General features: G+C 43.0%; 1 protein-coding gene across 3 annotated transcripts in view; it reads right to left on the bottom strand.

Moving 5' to 3' along the window:
- GTPBP1 (GTP binding protein 1) overlaps nt 1-15800 on the bottom strand; it is a 127224-nt gene that overhangs the window by 11389 nt on the left and 100035 nt on the right. For all 3 annotated transcript variants that reach the window (XM_033929457.1, XM_033929459.1, XM_033929458.1), the window contains exons 6-9: nt 15061-15175; nt 14353-14497; nt 13235-13417; nt 11309-11444 (exon numbers count right to left, since the gene is read on the bottom strand). In XM_033929457.1, the coding sequence (XP_033785348.1) occupies nt 11309-11444; nt 13235-13417; nt 14353-14497; nt 15061-15175 (579 nt within the window). The remainder of the gene's footprint in view (nt 1-11308; nt 11445-13234; nt 13418-14352; nt 14498-15060; nt 15176-15800) is intronic.

Raw genomic sequence — 15800 nt, 5'->3', positions numbered from 1 at the left:
GCGGACCGCCCCTTTGGACCGGTACCGGGAGGTCACCCTGTATGGCAGCGATGAGCCCGGGTCCGATGGTCTGCATGAGCTCGACGAATTGAGCTTCAAGCACGGACCGTAGCGAAGCCGATAAGGAGGGATCCGCACCGAAAGGGGGTCCTCCTGCACGGACATTGCGCTCCTTCGAGGCCGAGTGCTTCTGCTTAGTAGCTTTCGGCACTTTGATGACCACTGGTGGCACTGTGGAAGGAAGAGGTACCTGAACCGAGGAGACCGGGGCAGGCACTGACGTCGAGCTCGTGGATGGTGTCGGGTTGAGCGATGCCGGTTTCACCACACTCGATGCAGGAGGGGTCGATACCGGTTTCGCCCGAACCGGGGAGGTATCAGATGAAGTGGAGGCTGAGGGATCCTTAGTTGCGTCCATCTTGAACATCGATTCCCACAATAGGCAACGCCGCTTGAATGAGCGTGCCGTAAGGGTAGAGCAAGGCCTGCACGATTTCGGGATGTGGTCAGGGCCCAAACACTGCAAACAGCGCCAGTGAGGGTCCGTGAGTGAAATCGCGCGTTGGCACTTGCTGCACTTTTTAAACCCGGTGATTGGCCGGGACATAGGCCGGAAAATCTCCGCCGCGAGGTCGAAGCCAGTGGGCCTGAGCCACGTGGCCGGCCCGTTCGACCCGCCGGAGGAAATAATCTTTTTTTTTTAAACTGAAAAAGAAAAGTACTGTTAACTGTAATTAAAAGAAAGCGAAAACGCGGACAAGGAAGGCAAATTTAACTGAATTCAGCTAGCGCATGAAGAAGTTGAACTTCTCAGCTCCGCGGAAAAGAAAGAACTGGGGAGACACGCCCGGATCTCCGGGCAGGAAGGCACCGGCGCATGCGCGGTGCGGGCATCTAGAAACTTTAAGTTTCTACAAGCAACACGTGCTTGTGAGACGTCCGTACCGGGGCTCTGTCTGATGACATCACCCACTAGTGAGAATACCTGCCTGCTTGTCCTGGGATAATATCAGATCATGGTGGTATATGGATAGAAGTAAATTTAGTAGATCAAGATAATTCCAAACCTGTATGGAAGTTTGATAATGCATTGCTTGCTGATTCTAAATTCTGTACAGAATTTCAGGTCAAAATTAATGAATATTTTATACTTAATGATTTAGAGGAAATATCGACTGAAATTTTGTGGGATGCTTTCAAAGCAACTATGAGAGGACAAATTATTTCATATTCTGCATATAATAAGAAACAGCTAAGAAAGCAGTTTGTAAGCTTGGAAAAAGAGATTAAAAATTTATTATTACAATTGGTTAACAAATGGGAACAGGCAACATTTCAAATATTGTTAAAAAAATGTGAATATAATGAGGTTTCCTCTAGGTTAGTAAGGAAGGACATTTTTGCTCAGCAAGCATTGTATTATGGTAGTTCAAATAAGGCTGGAAGATTATTGGCAAATTATTTAAAAGCAAAGAAAAGGAAAGAGAAAATAGGCATAATTAAAGATGATTTAGGGAATTCTCATTCTCAGATTGGAAATATATTAAAAAAATTTTTGAATTATTACAAGTCCCTTTATTCTTCTGAGTCTTATGCAAATAAAGAGAAAGATGGGTTGGATTTTTTGAGTTTAGTTGAAGGTCCTAAGGTTCCTGATCATATAAAAAGAAGTTTAGATGAACCTATATCACTAAAAGAGTTACAAACAGCATTGAAGTCCCTTAGAGTTGGGACCGCTCCAGGTGGGGATGGATTTACAGTAGAGTTTTATAAAGAATTTCAAATTTCCCTTTTACCATATTTGTTAAAATTATATCAGGATCAACTGAATAAAGGTTGTATATCAGGCACTATGGCAGAATCTTTAACTATTGTTTTGCCAAAGCCAAATAGAGATCCAACATTGGTTTCAAATTACAGGCCTATTTCTTTAATAAATGTAGATGGTAAATTATTAGCTAAGATTTTAGCATTAAGATTGGCTAAAGCTCTTCCGCAAATAATAGGTATGCATCAAACTGGATTTGTTGCTCAGACACACTCTTCCAATAATACTAGATTGGCATTTCAGATGTATTATTTAACAAAACAAATTAATGATCCGGCTTTTTCAGTATCATTAGATGCTGAGAAAGCTTTTGATCGTGTAGAATGGAAATTCATGTATCAAGCTATGGAATGGTTTGGTATTGGTTCCAGATTTGTACAAATGATTCAAGCACTGTATAGCTCCCCAACTGCTCATTTATATATAAATAATAATTTTTCAGATGCTTTTAAATTGCAGAGGGGGGTTAGACAGGGTTGTCTGTTATCTCCTTTGCTTTTTGATATAGTACTTGAACCCTTGTTATTAGCTATTCGACAGGCAAGGGACATACAGGGTATTCCATGTGCGGGAGTGGATTATAAAGTATCCGCTTATGCGGATGATATTTTGCTTCATTTGAGAAATCCGGAAAGCACAGTTACTTACCGTAACAGGTGTTATCCAGGGACAGCAGGCATATATTCTCACATGTGGGTGACGTCATCTACGGAGCCCCGATGCGGACAGCATTTCAAGCAAATTTGATTGAAGATTCAAGCTTGCTGTGCTGCACCACGCATGTGTGCCTCCTGCTCCACTAGAGGGCGCATCCCCTCTTCGTGGTCTCCAGTTCACATATCCAGCAAAGAAGCCAACCCCGGGGAGGTGAGCGGGTTGTGAGAATATATGCCTGCTGTCCCTGGATAACACCTGTTAAGGTAAGTAACTGTGCTTTATCCCAGGACAAGCAGGCATGATATTCTCACATGTGGGTGACCTCCAAGCTAATAACGAAGGGGTGGAGGGAAGTTGGCAATTTAAGAAAACAGATTACGTAATACCGATTGGCCGAACCGGCCATCGCTTCTGGATAGTGTATCCAGGCAGTAGTGAGAGGTGAAAGTATGAACCGAAGACCACGTGGCAGCCTTGCAGATATCCTCAATAGGCGTGGACCTGAGGAAAGCTACCGAAGCTGCCATCGCTCGGACTTTATGCCCCGTAACTCGACCATGCAGTGCGAGACCAGCCTGAGCGTAGCAGAAAGAAATGCAAGCAGCCAACCAGTTGGACAAGGTGCGCTTGGAAACTGGGCGTCCCAACCTATTAGGGTCAAAGGACAAAAACAATTGTGGAACTGTCTGATGAGACTGAGTGCGTTGAAGGTAAAAAGCCAGCGCCCTCTTGCAGTCAAGAGTGTGGAGCGCCACCTCTCCAGGGTGAGAGTGGGGCTTGGGAAAGAACACAGGCAGAACAATGGACTGGTTGAGATGAAAATCAGATATCACCTTAGGTAAAAACTTAGGGTGAGTGCGGAGGACCACCTTGTCATGGTGGAATACCGTGAAAGGTGGGTCCACCACCAAGGCCTGCAGCTCGCTAACCCTCCGAGCAGAAGTGAGAGCGAGTAGGAAGATCACTTTCCAAGTGAGGAACTTAAGATGACACTTATCTATAGGCTTAAATGGAGGTTTCATCAGTTGAGCTAGAACCACATTAAGATCCCAAACCACCGGAGGCGGTTTGAGGGGAGGATGAACATTCAATAGCCCCTTCATGAAACGGGAAACCAAGGGATGGAGTGAAAGAGCCTTCCCTTCCAGGGGCTGATGAAAGGCAGCAATGGCGCTGAGATGGACTCGAATGGAATTGGTCTTCAGGCCAGAGTGAGATAAATGGAGCAAATACTCCAGAACCAAAGACACAGGGACCGACACCGGGTCCTGGTGGTGAGAGGAGCACCAGGACGAGAATCTAGTTCACTTCTGAGAATAGCAGAGTCTAGTCGAAACTTTCCGAGAAGCCTCCAACACTTCCCTGACCGACTGAGATACAGGGAAGGAAGTCAAGGGGAAAGAAACCAAGCAGTCAGATGAAGAGACTGAAGATTGGGATGTAACAGTGAACCCCGACTCTGAGAGAGCAGAGAGGGAAAGACAGGCAGAAGCAGAGGTTCCCTGACACTGAGTTGAAGTAGTAGGGAAAACCAAGGCTGGCGGGGCCATCGAGGATCGATCAAGATCAGAGTGGCCCTCAGAGATTTTAGATGGACCAGCGTCCTCAGAATCAGAGGAAACGGCGGGAACGCATAGAGGAACTTTCCCTCCCAATCTAGGAGGAAGGCATCGGCCGCGAGACGGTCCGGGGAGTATATCCTTGAACAGAAGAGAGGCAGTTTTTGATTGTCGGGGGAGGCGAACAGATCTATCTGGGGAGTCCCCCACGTGTCGAACACCTGTCGCAGCACCTGAGAATGCAGGGACCACTCGTGTGGCTGGAGGAGGCGGCTGAGCCTATCCGCCAGGCAGTTTTGTTCTCCTTGGATGTAAACCGCTCGAAGGGAGATGTTTTGGTAGACCGCCCACTCCCAGAGCCGTAAGGCCTCCTGGAAGAGGGGCCAAGACCCCGTCCCTCCTTGCTTGTTTACGTAGTACATCGCCACCTGGTTGTCTGTGCGGACAAGAACCACCCGGTCGTGAAGCAGATGCTGAAAGGCCACCGCGGCGAGGTAAATGGCCCGAAGCTCCAGCACGTTGATATGGCAGTGACGGTCCTCTGTGGTCCACAGACCTTGAGTGTGTAGACCGTCTACATGAGCCCCCCAAGCGTACTCCGTGTCCGTGGTTAGGACCTTGTGGTGTGGAGGGGCGGGAAAGAGCAAACCCTTGGAAAGATTCGAAGAGTCGGTCCACCAACGGAGCGATCTTTGCAAGGAAGGAGTCACTGTCACATGGCGGTTGATCGGGTCACGATCCTGACGCCATTGTGATGCCAAAGTCCACTGTGGTGACCGCAGGTGAAGGCGAGCAAGCGGGGTAACGTGGAATGTGGAGGCCATATGGCCGAGGAGCGTCATCATCTGTCGTGCCGAGACCGAGGTCGATCTCGATACTTGTCGGCTCAGATTTACCAACGCCTCCCGCCGCTGAGGGGGGAGGAAGGAACGAAGACGGACCGTGTCCAGCACGGCCCCGATGAATTGTAAGGACTGAGAGAGGCACAGCTGGGATTTTGGAAAATTTATCTCGAACCCCAGACATTGAAGCGACGGCATGTCCGAGGCCGCGGTGCACTCCACCGGGGGCGATCTCGATTCAGAGCATTCCCGAGTGGTGGAGGCACGTCCCGAGGTCTTCGGGGGTTTCGCCGGGGCCGTAGGCAAGGAACTCCCCCCTTGTCCGGCCATTGTCCCCGAGGTTGGCTTCTTTGGAGGTATGGAACCTGAGGAAGGAAGAGGGGACTTACCCGGAGCTGAAGACTTCTGAGAGCTCGGGGTCTTCGAGGTCGAGTCCCGAGGCGGGGCCGAGGTACCCGAGGCTGAGATCGAGGCCGGGGCCGAAGCCGGGGCCAATCTCGAGGCCGAGGTCGAGGGTTGATCGGCAGCAAATAGGTCCGCCATGCGGGCCCGTCATCGGCGGAGCGCCCGGTGTTGGAAGGTTGCGCACCAGGGGCAAGTTTCTGTTGGATGATCGGCCCCCAGGCAGAGGATGCACCAGCGATGCGGGCCTGTGAGTGATAGAAGACGCTCGCACCCGGTGCACTTTTTAAAGCCCGAAACGGGCCGGGACATAGGAAGTCCAGGCGACCGCAGCCAATCAGGCCACGCGGCTGCGATGACCCGGGAGCCCCCGGATCGCGAGAAAAAAGCGCGAAGAGCAGGAAGAAGAAAAAAAAAAATTTTTTTATACGCACAGCGACTTTTAACGAAGAAAAAACAACAATTCGCGGTGCAAAGAAGGCACTGGGGCAGAGCTAAGAAAAAACGTGTCTTCTTAGCACAGCGGAAAAAAACGAACTGGAGACCACGAGGAGGTCTTCAATCAAGTTTGCTTGAAATGCTGTCCGCATTGGGGCTCCGTAGATGACGTCACCCACATGTGAGAATATCATGCCTGCTTGTCCTGGGATAAACAACAATTCCATGTCTACTTGAAGTAATTGATACATTTGGAAAATTCTCAGGATACAAAATAAATTGGACTAAATCGGAAATTTTACCTTTAAATGTGTATTGTACAAAAGGTATATTTGATTCTTTTCCTTTTATTTGGCATACTTAGGCATTTGGTTGAAAAATACACTTGAAGAGACAATGAGAGTAAATGAAAAATTTTTATTACAAAAAGTAACAGAGTTGTGTGAGCAATGGAATCCTTTGCATTTGTCATGCTGAGGAAGAGTTCAAACTGTTAAAACGATGACTCTGCCTGTGGTTTGTTACCAATTAGGCATGATACCAGTGTTTTTTCAGGGGTCTTTCTATAAAAAGTTAAATAGTATTCTGGTTAAATTTATTTGGCTGGGTAAAACTGCAAGAGTTGCTCTAGTGTCTCTACAAAGGCCAATTAAGGAGGGTGGGGTAAATTTCCCCAATTTTTATAGGTATCACCAATCCTATATCATGCGCCAAGGTATGTATTGGGTCCTCCCAGAGCTTTTGGAACAACTGCCAGACTGGTTATGGGTTGAGAGGTTGCTTATATTCCCACTTAGACTTGATCTTCTGCTCAGTATAAAGATGTTTGAGTACGTAAGGACAATAGAGTATTAATGGATACTTGGAAAACATTAAGATTTGTAGACAAATTAACTCCTGAGTCTATTGGAAAATCTACACATCAATCTATTTGGGTAAACTCCAAGATACAAATAGGCGGGTTTAAGGTTGTCTGGAAAGATTGGATTAAAGCAGATATAAGATCCTTAAATGAAGTTATTCATAATGGTAAACTGCTTGATTTTTCACAATTGCAACATAAATATGGTCTAAATAAAAAACAAAGTTATAAATGGTTGCAGTTGAAGCAGGCTATTCAGGTAGGGTTCCCTGAATGGAAATCTTTAAATAATCATTATAGCTTAGAATTCCTATGTTTCCAGGCAGATTTTATGGGACACCTCTTAATTGGAAGAATTGTTCTAGACTAAATTACAGCTTCTGGTGGAACTCAATGTGTCATCTGTACAAAATGGAAAGGTTAATTGCAGTACAAAATGGTTATTTTAATAGATTTCAGGATGTGTGGGGGCCAATAATAAAATATTATAATGATTAATGTTAATTTATTATTATTTTTCCTTATGTGATAATTGAAGGAAGGGAGGGGTGGGGGAATTAGGGAGAATTGCATATACAGTGGTGCCTCACACAACGAACTTAATTCGTTCCAGGAGCAAGTTTGTTATGCGAAAAGTTCGTTATGTGAAACGCGTTTTCCCATAACAATACATGTTAAAAAAAATAATTTGTTCTGCAGCATAAAATATGCTAAGATGACATAAAAAAAGATAAATTTGTCAAAATGGTGAAAATGGTGGTCTTGCTGAGGCCAAACTCTTTGACGAGGTCACACTGTTTTACCCCACATTCACTCCTTCTAATTATTTCCCGTTTCATTTCAACAGAAATCACCTTCCTGCTTTTTTTAGAAGCCATGATATATAAAAAATATTGAGTTTATCTTAAAAGGACGACTGTATACAGTGAGAGAGGGCAGTTAAGCGCAGTGACTTAACGACTGCCTGCAGTGCCTGCGCGGAAGGATGCAATACATCGGCAGCTCGGGCGACTTCGTTGTGTGAAACGAAGTTCGTTGTGTGAAATGAAGTTCGTTGTGTGAAGTTCGTTGTGTGAAACGAAGTTCGTTGTGTGAATCAAGACATGAAGTTCGTTGTGTGCAGCGTTCGTTGTGTGAGGCGTTCGTTATGCGAGGCACCACTGTATATATATTGCATATTTTTAAATGATTAATATACATATGAATTTTATTATTTGTGTATGGTTATGGGAGGGGGGTGGGATATAAAGCTTTTAGATACACATTGTGATGGAATTTTCAAGTGATAATGTATTATGATAGTTTGTATTTAATGTACACTTGATGTATGTATTAAAATGAATAAAGATTTTGGGGAAAAAAAAAAAAAAAGCATGAAGTCAGGGCAGCAAATATTTCCATAGTCAACGCAAGGGAGACTTTATGCACCAGAAACTTTTCAACTGAGCAATCTACTGGGCCATGTCAGGCTTCTCTGGTGAATGCATTTGATGTATAAAAGGGTAAACGAAAACTAATCAGGAAACGATTTCAACTAGTCTAAACAGCATGAAATTGAGAATAATGTCATAGAATATAGGGGGAAATTCAGTATATGGCACAGTTAGGCACTAGGATGATCTGCATTGTTAGTATTCTATAAAGAACAAATTTGTCCAAGTCCTTATGGAATCTATCTCCATCCCCATCTCGTTCCCATGAGTTCTGTCCCTGCCCCATCCCTGCAAGCTTTGTCCTCATCTGCACAAGCCTTGAACACTTTAAAATTGTGTTTGAGGCTTGTACAGGTTGAGGGCAGAGCTTGCAGGGGTAGGGACAGAACTCAGGGGGACAGGACAGGGATGGATGGAAATAGATCCCGAGGGGATGGGGACAAATTTGTCCCCATGTTATTCTCAATGTGGAACATCCTTTATAAGATACAGCTTAACATGCATTTTGCTGCCATAAGCTGGTGTAAATGTGGTGCCCACCTAATAGCAGTGAAGGGCACAAATTACAATATTCTATAATATTGTTATAAATTCTGCCCTGACCCATCCATACCCCTCGCACAGCCACACACCCCTTTGGAATTGTGTGCTATGAAAATTAGGCATGCACGTTAACAGAATAGTCAGTCAAAACAAAATTGGGGAAACCAAAAATCTTGGTAAAAATGTCACAGGAACAGAATAGGTCACAGAGCATGTAACACCTAATTATAACCAATTAACACCAATAATTGGTTATTGCCTAATTAATTAATTTAGGCGCAGATCTTGCATACCCAACTTTGGGTGATCTATGCATGGGATAGTATTTGCAATTTTACAAAATTAAAGAAAAAAAAAAATATTTCCAAGTGTTTTTAGTTGAAATACTGCATCAACTTTCATACAGTCAAACTTTAAAAGGAGACTAGCAGAGCTACCACCTCAAATTTAGAATCACACTTTTTAACTTCTGAAGCATCCTTGGCAGGTTATTCCCTAGAAGCAATAACGTATCATTCACAAAAATGAATGAAGTCACTGTGTTCCCAGTACTCTTCACCAAAGCTTCAAGACACCTTTGAATACATGCAGGAGCTCCCACAGTCCCATGCTCGTATGATATGCCATACTGCACAAACATTCTTTCAATTCTTTACTGATTGCATGCATTTTAAATTAACAGACAACATTTAAAAAATCTCATGTTTTAACAATATAGTCTTGAGCAACCAAGTGCAACTTATATCCTTTCTCCCCAATCACCCTATTATGAATCCTGATTATATGCCAATATAGGTGTGTGTGGCCACCCACTTTTACATTTTCTCATCCCTTTTATGTGAGCAATGCATTAGGGCTGCCACATACTCTTGAAGTGGTCCATCCTATCATGTATCTGCATCATCATCTTGGTCATATAGGGCTAGATTCACTAAAGTCAGCGAAACCTGTTTTCACAGGTTTAGTAACGATCGCTCTTAACCGACCCGATTCACAAAATGGCCTACCGTGTGTTTTTCCCCTTGATTGCCCATTTTCCGATCCAGCCATGCAAATCAGTGAAATACCCATGCAAAATAGCCAAGCGACTGATTCACTTACATTACTTGGCTATTTAGCATTGGGTTTTACTGATCCTAAAATCCGATTGCTGTAGACCTAGTCTGCCTGTTTTGGGGGGTTTTCTTTTATTTTTTCCATGGCACAGATATTTTGCGTGTATTACACACGCAAAATATCTTCCCCATAAAAAAAAATGAGAAAAATCCCCCCACTACTGCCCCTATGCCCCCTGACAATTGTGTGCGACACCCCAAGCCACGATCCTCCACCCCCCAGAACACCAAAAAACAGCAGGAGGGATACTCACTCCCTCGTGCTACCGCAGTGCCCCCTCCCTGCCCCATCCCCCCATACCTTTCTGTTGGGAGCAGGAGATACCGAAAACACCTGATGTTCCTCCTCTGGTTGCTACGCCACTGGGCCTTAAGTCCCACCCCAATGCATCATGTGATGCACGGGGAGAGGCCTAAGGCCCTGATTGGCTCAGACACCTCAGGCTCCTTCCTTGGCCAAAACAAACTGAGCAATTAAGTTGGTGGGTTTGCATGCAAATGATTTGCACGCAAACTTGATAGTGAATCAATCGCTGATTGAGTCTCTATCTTTAGTAAATCTAGCCCATAGTACTTTGTAAGAACACAATAAAATTTAAACTTTACTCGCACTCCAACTGAAAGCCAATGCAATCTCACATAGAATTTCTATGAGCGTCGGAGCTGTTATCGTTGCGGCTGGTGCTAAAAACCATGCTACAGTTTTGTAAAAGGGGGGATTAATTAGTAAAGCCATTTAAAAATCATTTAAAAACAAAAATGTAGGTGTCTACCAGAGCCTAAAAAAACATGGCCTTCATCGAATCTACGGAGGAGCCTTAGAATGCCTATGGTCAAAGTAGGCGTGGTTAACACTGAAAATGACCTTAGACGTTCTAAGGTGCCTCTGTAGATGTGATGCTCATCAAATGTAGGCGCCAGAAACCCTGGCCTATATTTTCGGCATCTATCTTTGACAAAATACGCAATTCTGTAAACAGCACCACTGCGTGATTGACATGCGATCAGCAGACTTTTTTAGGCAGCCACTGAATCTGGCCCAATATGTCCTTTTTTAAAGAATCAGCTAATTCAATTATACACCTGGTTTGACACCCCAAATCTGTAATAGAATATCATGATCTACTAGGTTGAATGCAGATGATAAATTATTTTCTTATGGACACCACATGTTCACCTAGACCAGGGGTGTCCAATGTCGGTCCTCGAGGGCCGCAGTCCAGTCGGGTTTTCAGGATTTCCCCAATGAATATGCATTGAAAGCAGTGCATGCAAATAGATCTCATGCATATTCATTGGGGAAATCCTGAAAATCCGACTGGACTGCGGCCCTCGAGGACCGACATTGGACACCCCTGGCCTAGACACTTATAAAAGGTTTTGTCAAGGTCAGCTGTAGAAATCTTCTGCCTGCACTTTGGACAAAACTTGTCACTAATGGCTGTCTTTTCTGGTAGCAGTCCAAAAAAGCGGATGATGTGAAATGAAAAGAATAAATAGCAGGTCTGTAATTTTTTTTTAATCTACATTTTGTCAATTACCAGTTGAAATGCATTATGCTATCTAAAAATATTTTTAAAAACTATTTTAAAAAATAAATGAAGTAGAACTTAGGAACATTAGATATACCCATGGCCTGATAGCGAGGACTGATAGTTGTGGGGTGATGCAGCACTAGGATCTCGGCCTCAAATTCCCAGGATGCCTGGGGGTTCAGGCGAGGGGACACCATCACCATGCCTTTCCGGATAGATGAACGCTTGATCTAGAAGGGACAGAAGAGTGCAGAGGGGAGGGGAACATTATTGTATGAAAATAAAATGGCTCTTCTCTATTCCCTTCTGAAAATGGAGCAGTGTCTTGTGTACTATGCAGTATTTCAAATGTGTGTGAGACTATCAGTTCAAATTTTGTGCTAAGCTATCAGCTTGTTAGTTCCTTAAGCTGCTGTGCTATAACTCCTTTGAATATCTAGGAGCTGCCCGTTAGCATGAATCACAAATTATTTAATCTGCCTGGCAGCCAGATGGTTCATTTACTTTATCTCAAATGACAGCATGCACACTGCTCCAAACCATTAGGTCTCATCCATATGACATCATTAAGACATGGTTCTGAACATGGCTACTCTTAAGACAAAGTTTAGCTGCTTAAAGACTTTCAAGTGCAACTTAATGGTAGCACTTTAATAGAAGATGTTGCATCAAGTTCTCTGTAATTTTTTTTTTTTTTCATATGTAGCACAACACAGTTGTGGAATCCTCTCATGGACTAAAATAAGGATAAAGTGGTGCAATCTTTCTACTTAAAACAATGGGACCATACCAGCTACCAGTATAAGACATGCCACTACAAAACATTTAAACACCATTTTTAAAATTTTCCCCAACCCTCCCTTTAGCAATATTGTTCCCTCCAGAATTTCCTGGCACTACCCTTTGCTTCAAAAGCTAATTAAAAATAGAATTAATTAGTCCAATAAAACTGTGTCATGTTACTTATGAATGTTCATGTTGTACGCGAATGGAAGTTCATTACATATTTTTGTACATTTTATTTATGTTATGTTGTTTATAAGAAAATCTAATAAAAATCTTTTGAACTTAAAAAAACCAAAACCTGTGTCATGTTATTTTCCTTTATTTTTTGCTTTATTTCTACTTAATAACAACAAAAAAATAACACAAAAGACTGAAAAAGGACTGCAGGAAGTGGCTTCCCATGTAGGCCATAACCTAATAGGCAATAACTGCATTAAAACCTATCAAAGAATACAAGACTGTAAGGACAATAGTTTAGGATTTTCAGGATATCCACAATGAATATGCATAAGATAGATTTGCATTCACTGCCTCCTGCTATGAAAATGCATTTAATGCATATTCATTATGGATATTCTGAAAACCCAACTGGCTGGGTGCGTCCCAAGAACTAGGTTGAGAAGCCCTATTCTAATTCACATGCTAGAAATTTGTCATGATACATTACAGCAGTGTTTCGCAAACTTTTATAGTGCCAACACACTAAACGGAGCAAATGTTTTTCGCAGCACATTATAATTGAAATTATACCTCTGTAAATGTTCACCGGTGCAAGCAACATCTTCCGCCTGTTGCTCGCACCGCTCCCTTCTCACTGCTGATGTCACGTCCTAGTCCCGAGATAGGAAGTGACGTCAGAAGAGAGCTGAGACTGGAGCAAGCAACAAGTGGAAGATGCTCGCTCTGGTGAACATTTACAGAGGTACGCCGGGGGGCAGAGGGGAGGAGAGGCACCGGTGGTGACAAGACTCTTGCATACATGACGTACACGTCATCTATTCTAGTGTATATTTATTTTATGAATTATTTCTTATGAAGGGAATTTTAAAAATAAATTCTGGAATCTCTCGCAGCAGACCCGAAATCTCTTCGTGGCACACCACTATGCTGCAGCACACAATTTGCGAGACACTGCATTACAGCTTTGTTAGTTTTGATACATGTACTGGGAATGGAATTCAAACTCAAGAATGTGTTTCTTCCAGCGTGAACAATGACCACCATTTTAACACACCTTCTTCAGGGCAAAAGAGGCAGTCTGGCCACCGCGCACCTCCTTCACTGGCATGCGCTTGCGATGAATAGATTTGACAGCAATGGAAACAAAGCTCCCAAGAGGATCTGGGCCCAGCAGAAGAATGTCATTCAGTTTGATCAGGCCCCTAAGAGTGGTTCCTGACACCACAGTCCCCACACCCTGTGTGACACAAACAGAAGGGCAGTGTGAAGAACTCAAACCGTTTGTTCACTTGTACGGTGCATGCATATCCGAAGCCCTGGCTTCAGCCAATTTAGGCCCAATTGTGCTTTTCTTTGTCTTGATTTCATCTGTCAATCTAGCTCTTTGGTTATGGGGTGTTCTTAATCATGTACAAGATTGCTTTGATCTAGAACAGGGATCTCAAAGTCCCTCCTTGAGGGCCGCAATCCAGTCGGGTTTTCAGGATTTCCCCAATGAATATGCATTGAAAGCAGTGCATGCACATAGATCTCATGCATATTCATTGGGGAAATCCTGAAAACCCGACTGGATTGCGGCCCTCAAGGATGGACTTTGAGATCCCTGATCTAGAATAACCTTCCATGCTTAATAAGAACTAAGCAAAATTATCTTATGTTTCGTTGAAAGCTGAGAACAGATAGGATCATACATCTAAACAATGATTTAAAGTTTGGTTTTATTTTTAACTTTTTAGATGCAACATGATGTATTAATATAATTCACTGGATTTTGGCTAGCTCTGCTCTTTTGCAAGCCACTTCAATGGAATAAATAGCCTTAGAATTAGAATTCGACGTCACTTCTATATGATTCTAGGCTCCAATTATTCCAAGCAACAGAAGTCACCAATGAAACTCACTTGCCAGACAAAGCACTAATCCTTGCCATATCAGGCCAATCCCATGCTTAGTCACTAGTAGTCAGTAATGAGCATATACTATATATGAACCTATCACTACCCAAAATAAAAAAACAAACGCGCCAAACCTGGCTCTCAGGCAGTGAGGTGATTTTTTTTGTTCTGATGACTGTTTCTAAAGGGCTGCACAACCCTTAATACATATCTCCTTAATTTCCTATTTAACTTTTACCAACAAAGCGAGAGGGACAAGTAAGCCACCACTTCTTACAGGGACGGAGTATGTGTCATCAATTTGGAATTCTGCTGGTTCCTCCTCACGGGAGCTTGAACGTGGTGACAGGAGATTAAGGAACATCTTCAAGAGCTCCAAGTTCTCCCCAGTCACATTTGAGATCTGAAAGATTGGACACATCCTAGGATGACAGAAGAGGCAATGTGGGAAAGGCAAATGCTCTTTATTAAATAATCTATATACAGATCTCACCAGTTGGAGTTTTCTGACAGTTGCTCTGAATTCTCATCCTTTTAAGCTGAACTTTATGAAACCTAAATTTAAATGCTATCACCATGATGGGCTTGCTGCATCTCAGTGAGCAGTCTAACAGTTCCCTTTTCCATTCCAGATTTTGTGGACCACCCTACTAAAATCCCAAGTGCTCTAATACATACAATCAAAAAATAAACCACACACATCCCAATCTAAAATCAGCTTGAAAACCTTATGGTCCCTTTATTTTTAACCTTCCTTTCTCCCATTCCCTGTTAGGAGGTACCCACTGACAATGTCAGTCTTTTGTCTTTTCTTAGTACAAACAGAACAGTAACTTTTCCCTATCATCCTTCACAACTGGAGCTTTACCACAGCACCCAGTTGGGGACCAAACTATAACGCCATGGCATGTGTTGCTAGCTAGTAATATAACCTGAAAAAAACTGATTAATCCCAGTCATCTTTTTCCTTTTCTGGATGCAATACCTTTCAGAACTGAAGTTGGAGGCTGTTACAATTACATCATCTTTGTTCTGAACCAACACAGGAATCTTTCGGCAACCAGGAGATTTTAGCAATCGTTGTAGTAGCTTCAGAGTTTCTTTAAAAAAAGGGAAAAAAACACAAGCATGAATAATAGCTGAGATGTTTTTCTTAAGCCATACCTAGATATCCCTACACAGATATTTGCTTTTACTCCATTTATTACAGATGATATACTGTAGGCAGCAGATGTTTTAACATGCACGACAAAACATCTGCTGTCATTGTTGCCCTGTGTCTAGTTATACAATTGTAATGGAGAAAATAGAAAATTTCTATTTACCAGTTTGCAGTATATACTTAAGATCATAGGCAGCGGAACACTTTTTTGTTGGGGGGGGCCCAAAATCTCTGCCCAGACTCCACCCAAGCCCCACCCCTGATCCCACCCCCATAATAATGATAGTATTAATTGTAATACAATTATTTTACATTCATTTTTTCATATATACACACAATATAGCCTTATTAATAATACATAATGGTTAAACACAAAATTAACTACACAAAGCACACTGTATGCTTCTCAACATACATTCCTACCAGAACACCTGGCCTTGGTCAAACATGCAGAACACAGATAACCCCTATGCAAACACAGGACCAGAAACTAAAATTACTAATATACACAAACGAAACCCTAAGATGCCAGACTCTACATGCATTATAACACCTGAGAAATA

The sequence above is a fragment of the Geotrypetes seraphini genome, chromosome 2 (assembly GCF_902459505.1).
Source record: "Geotrypetes seraphini chromosome 2, aGeoSer1.1, whole genome shotgun sequence".
NCBI classification, from domain to species: Eukaryota; Metazoa; Chordata; class Amphibia; order Gymnophiona; family Dermophiidae; genus Geotrypetes; species Geotrypetes seraphini.
Note: the sequence above shows the minus strand (reverse complement) of the source record. Positions and strands in the feature narration are given on the sequence as shown.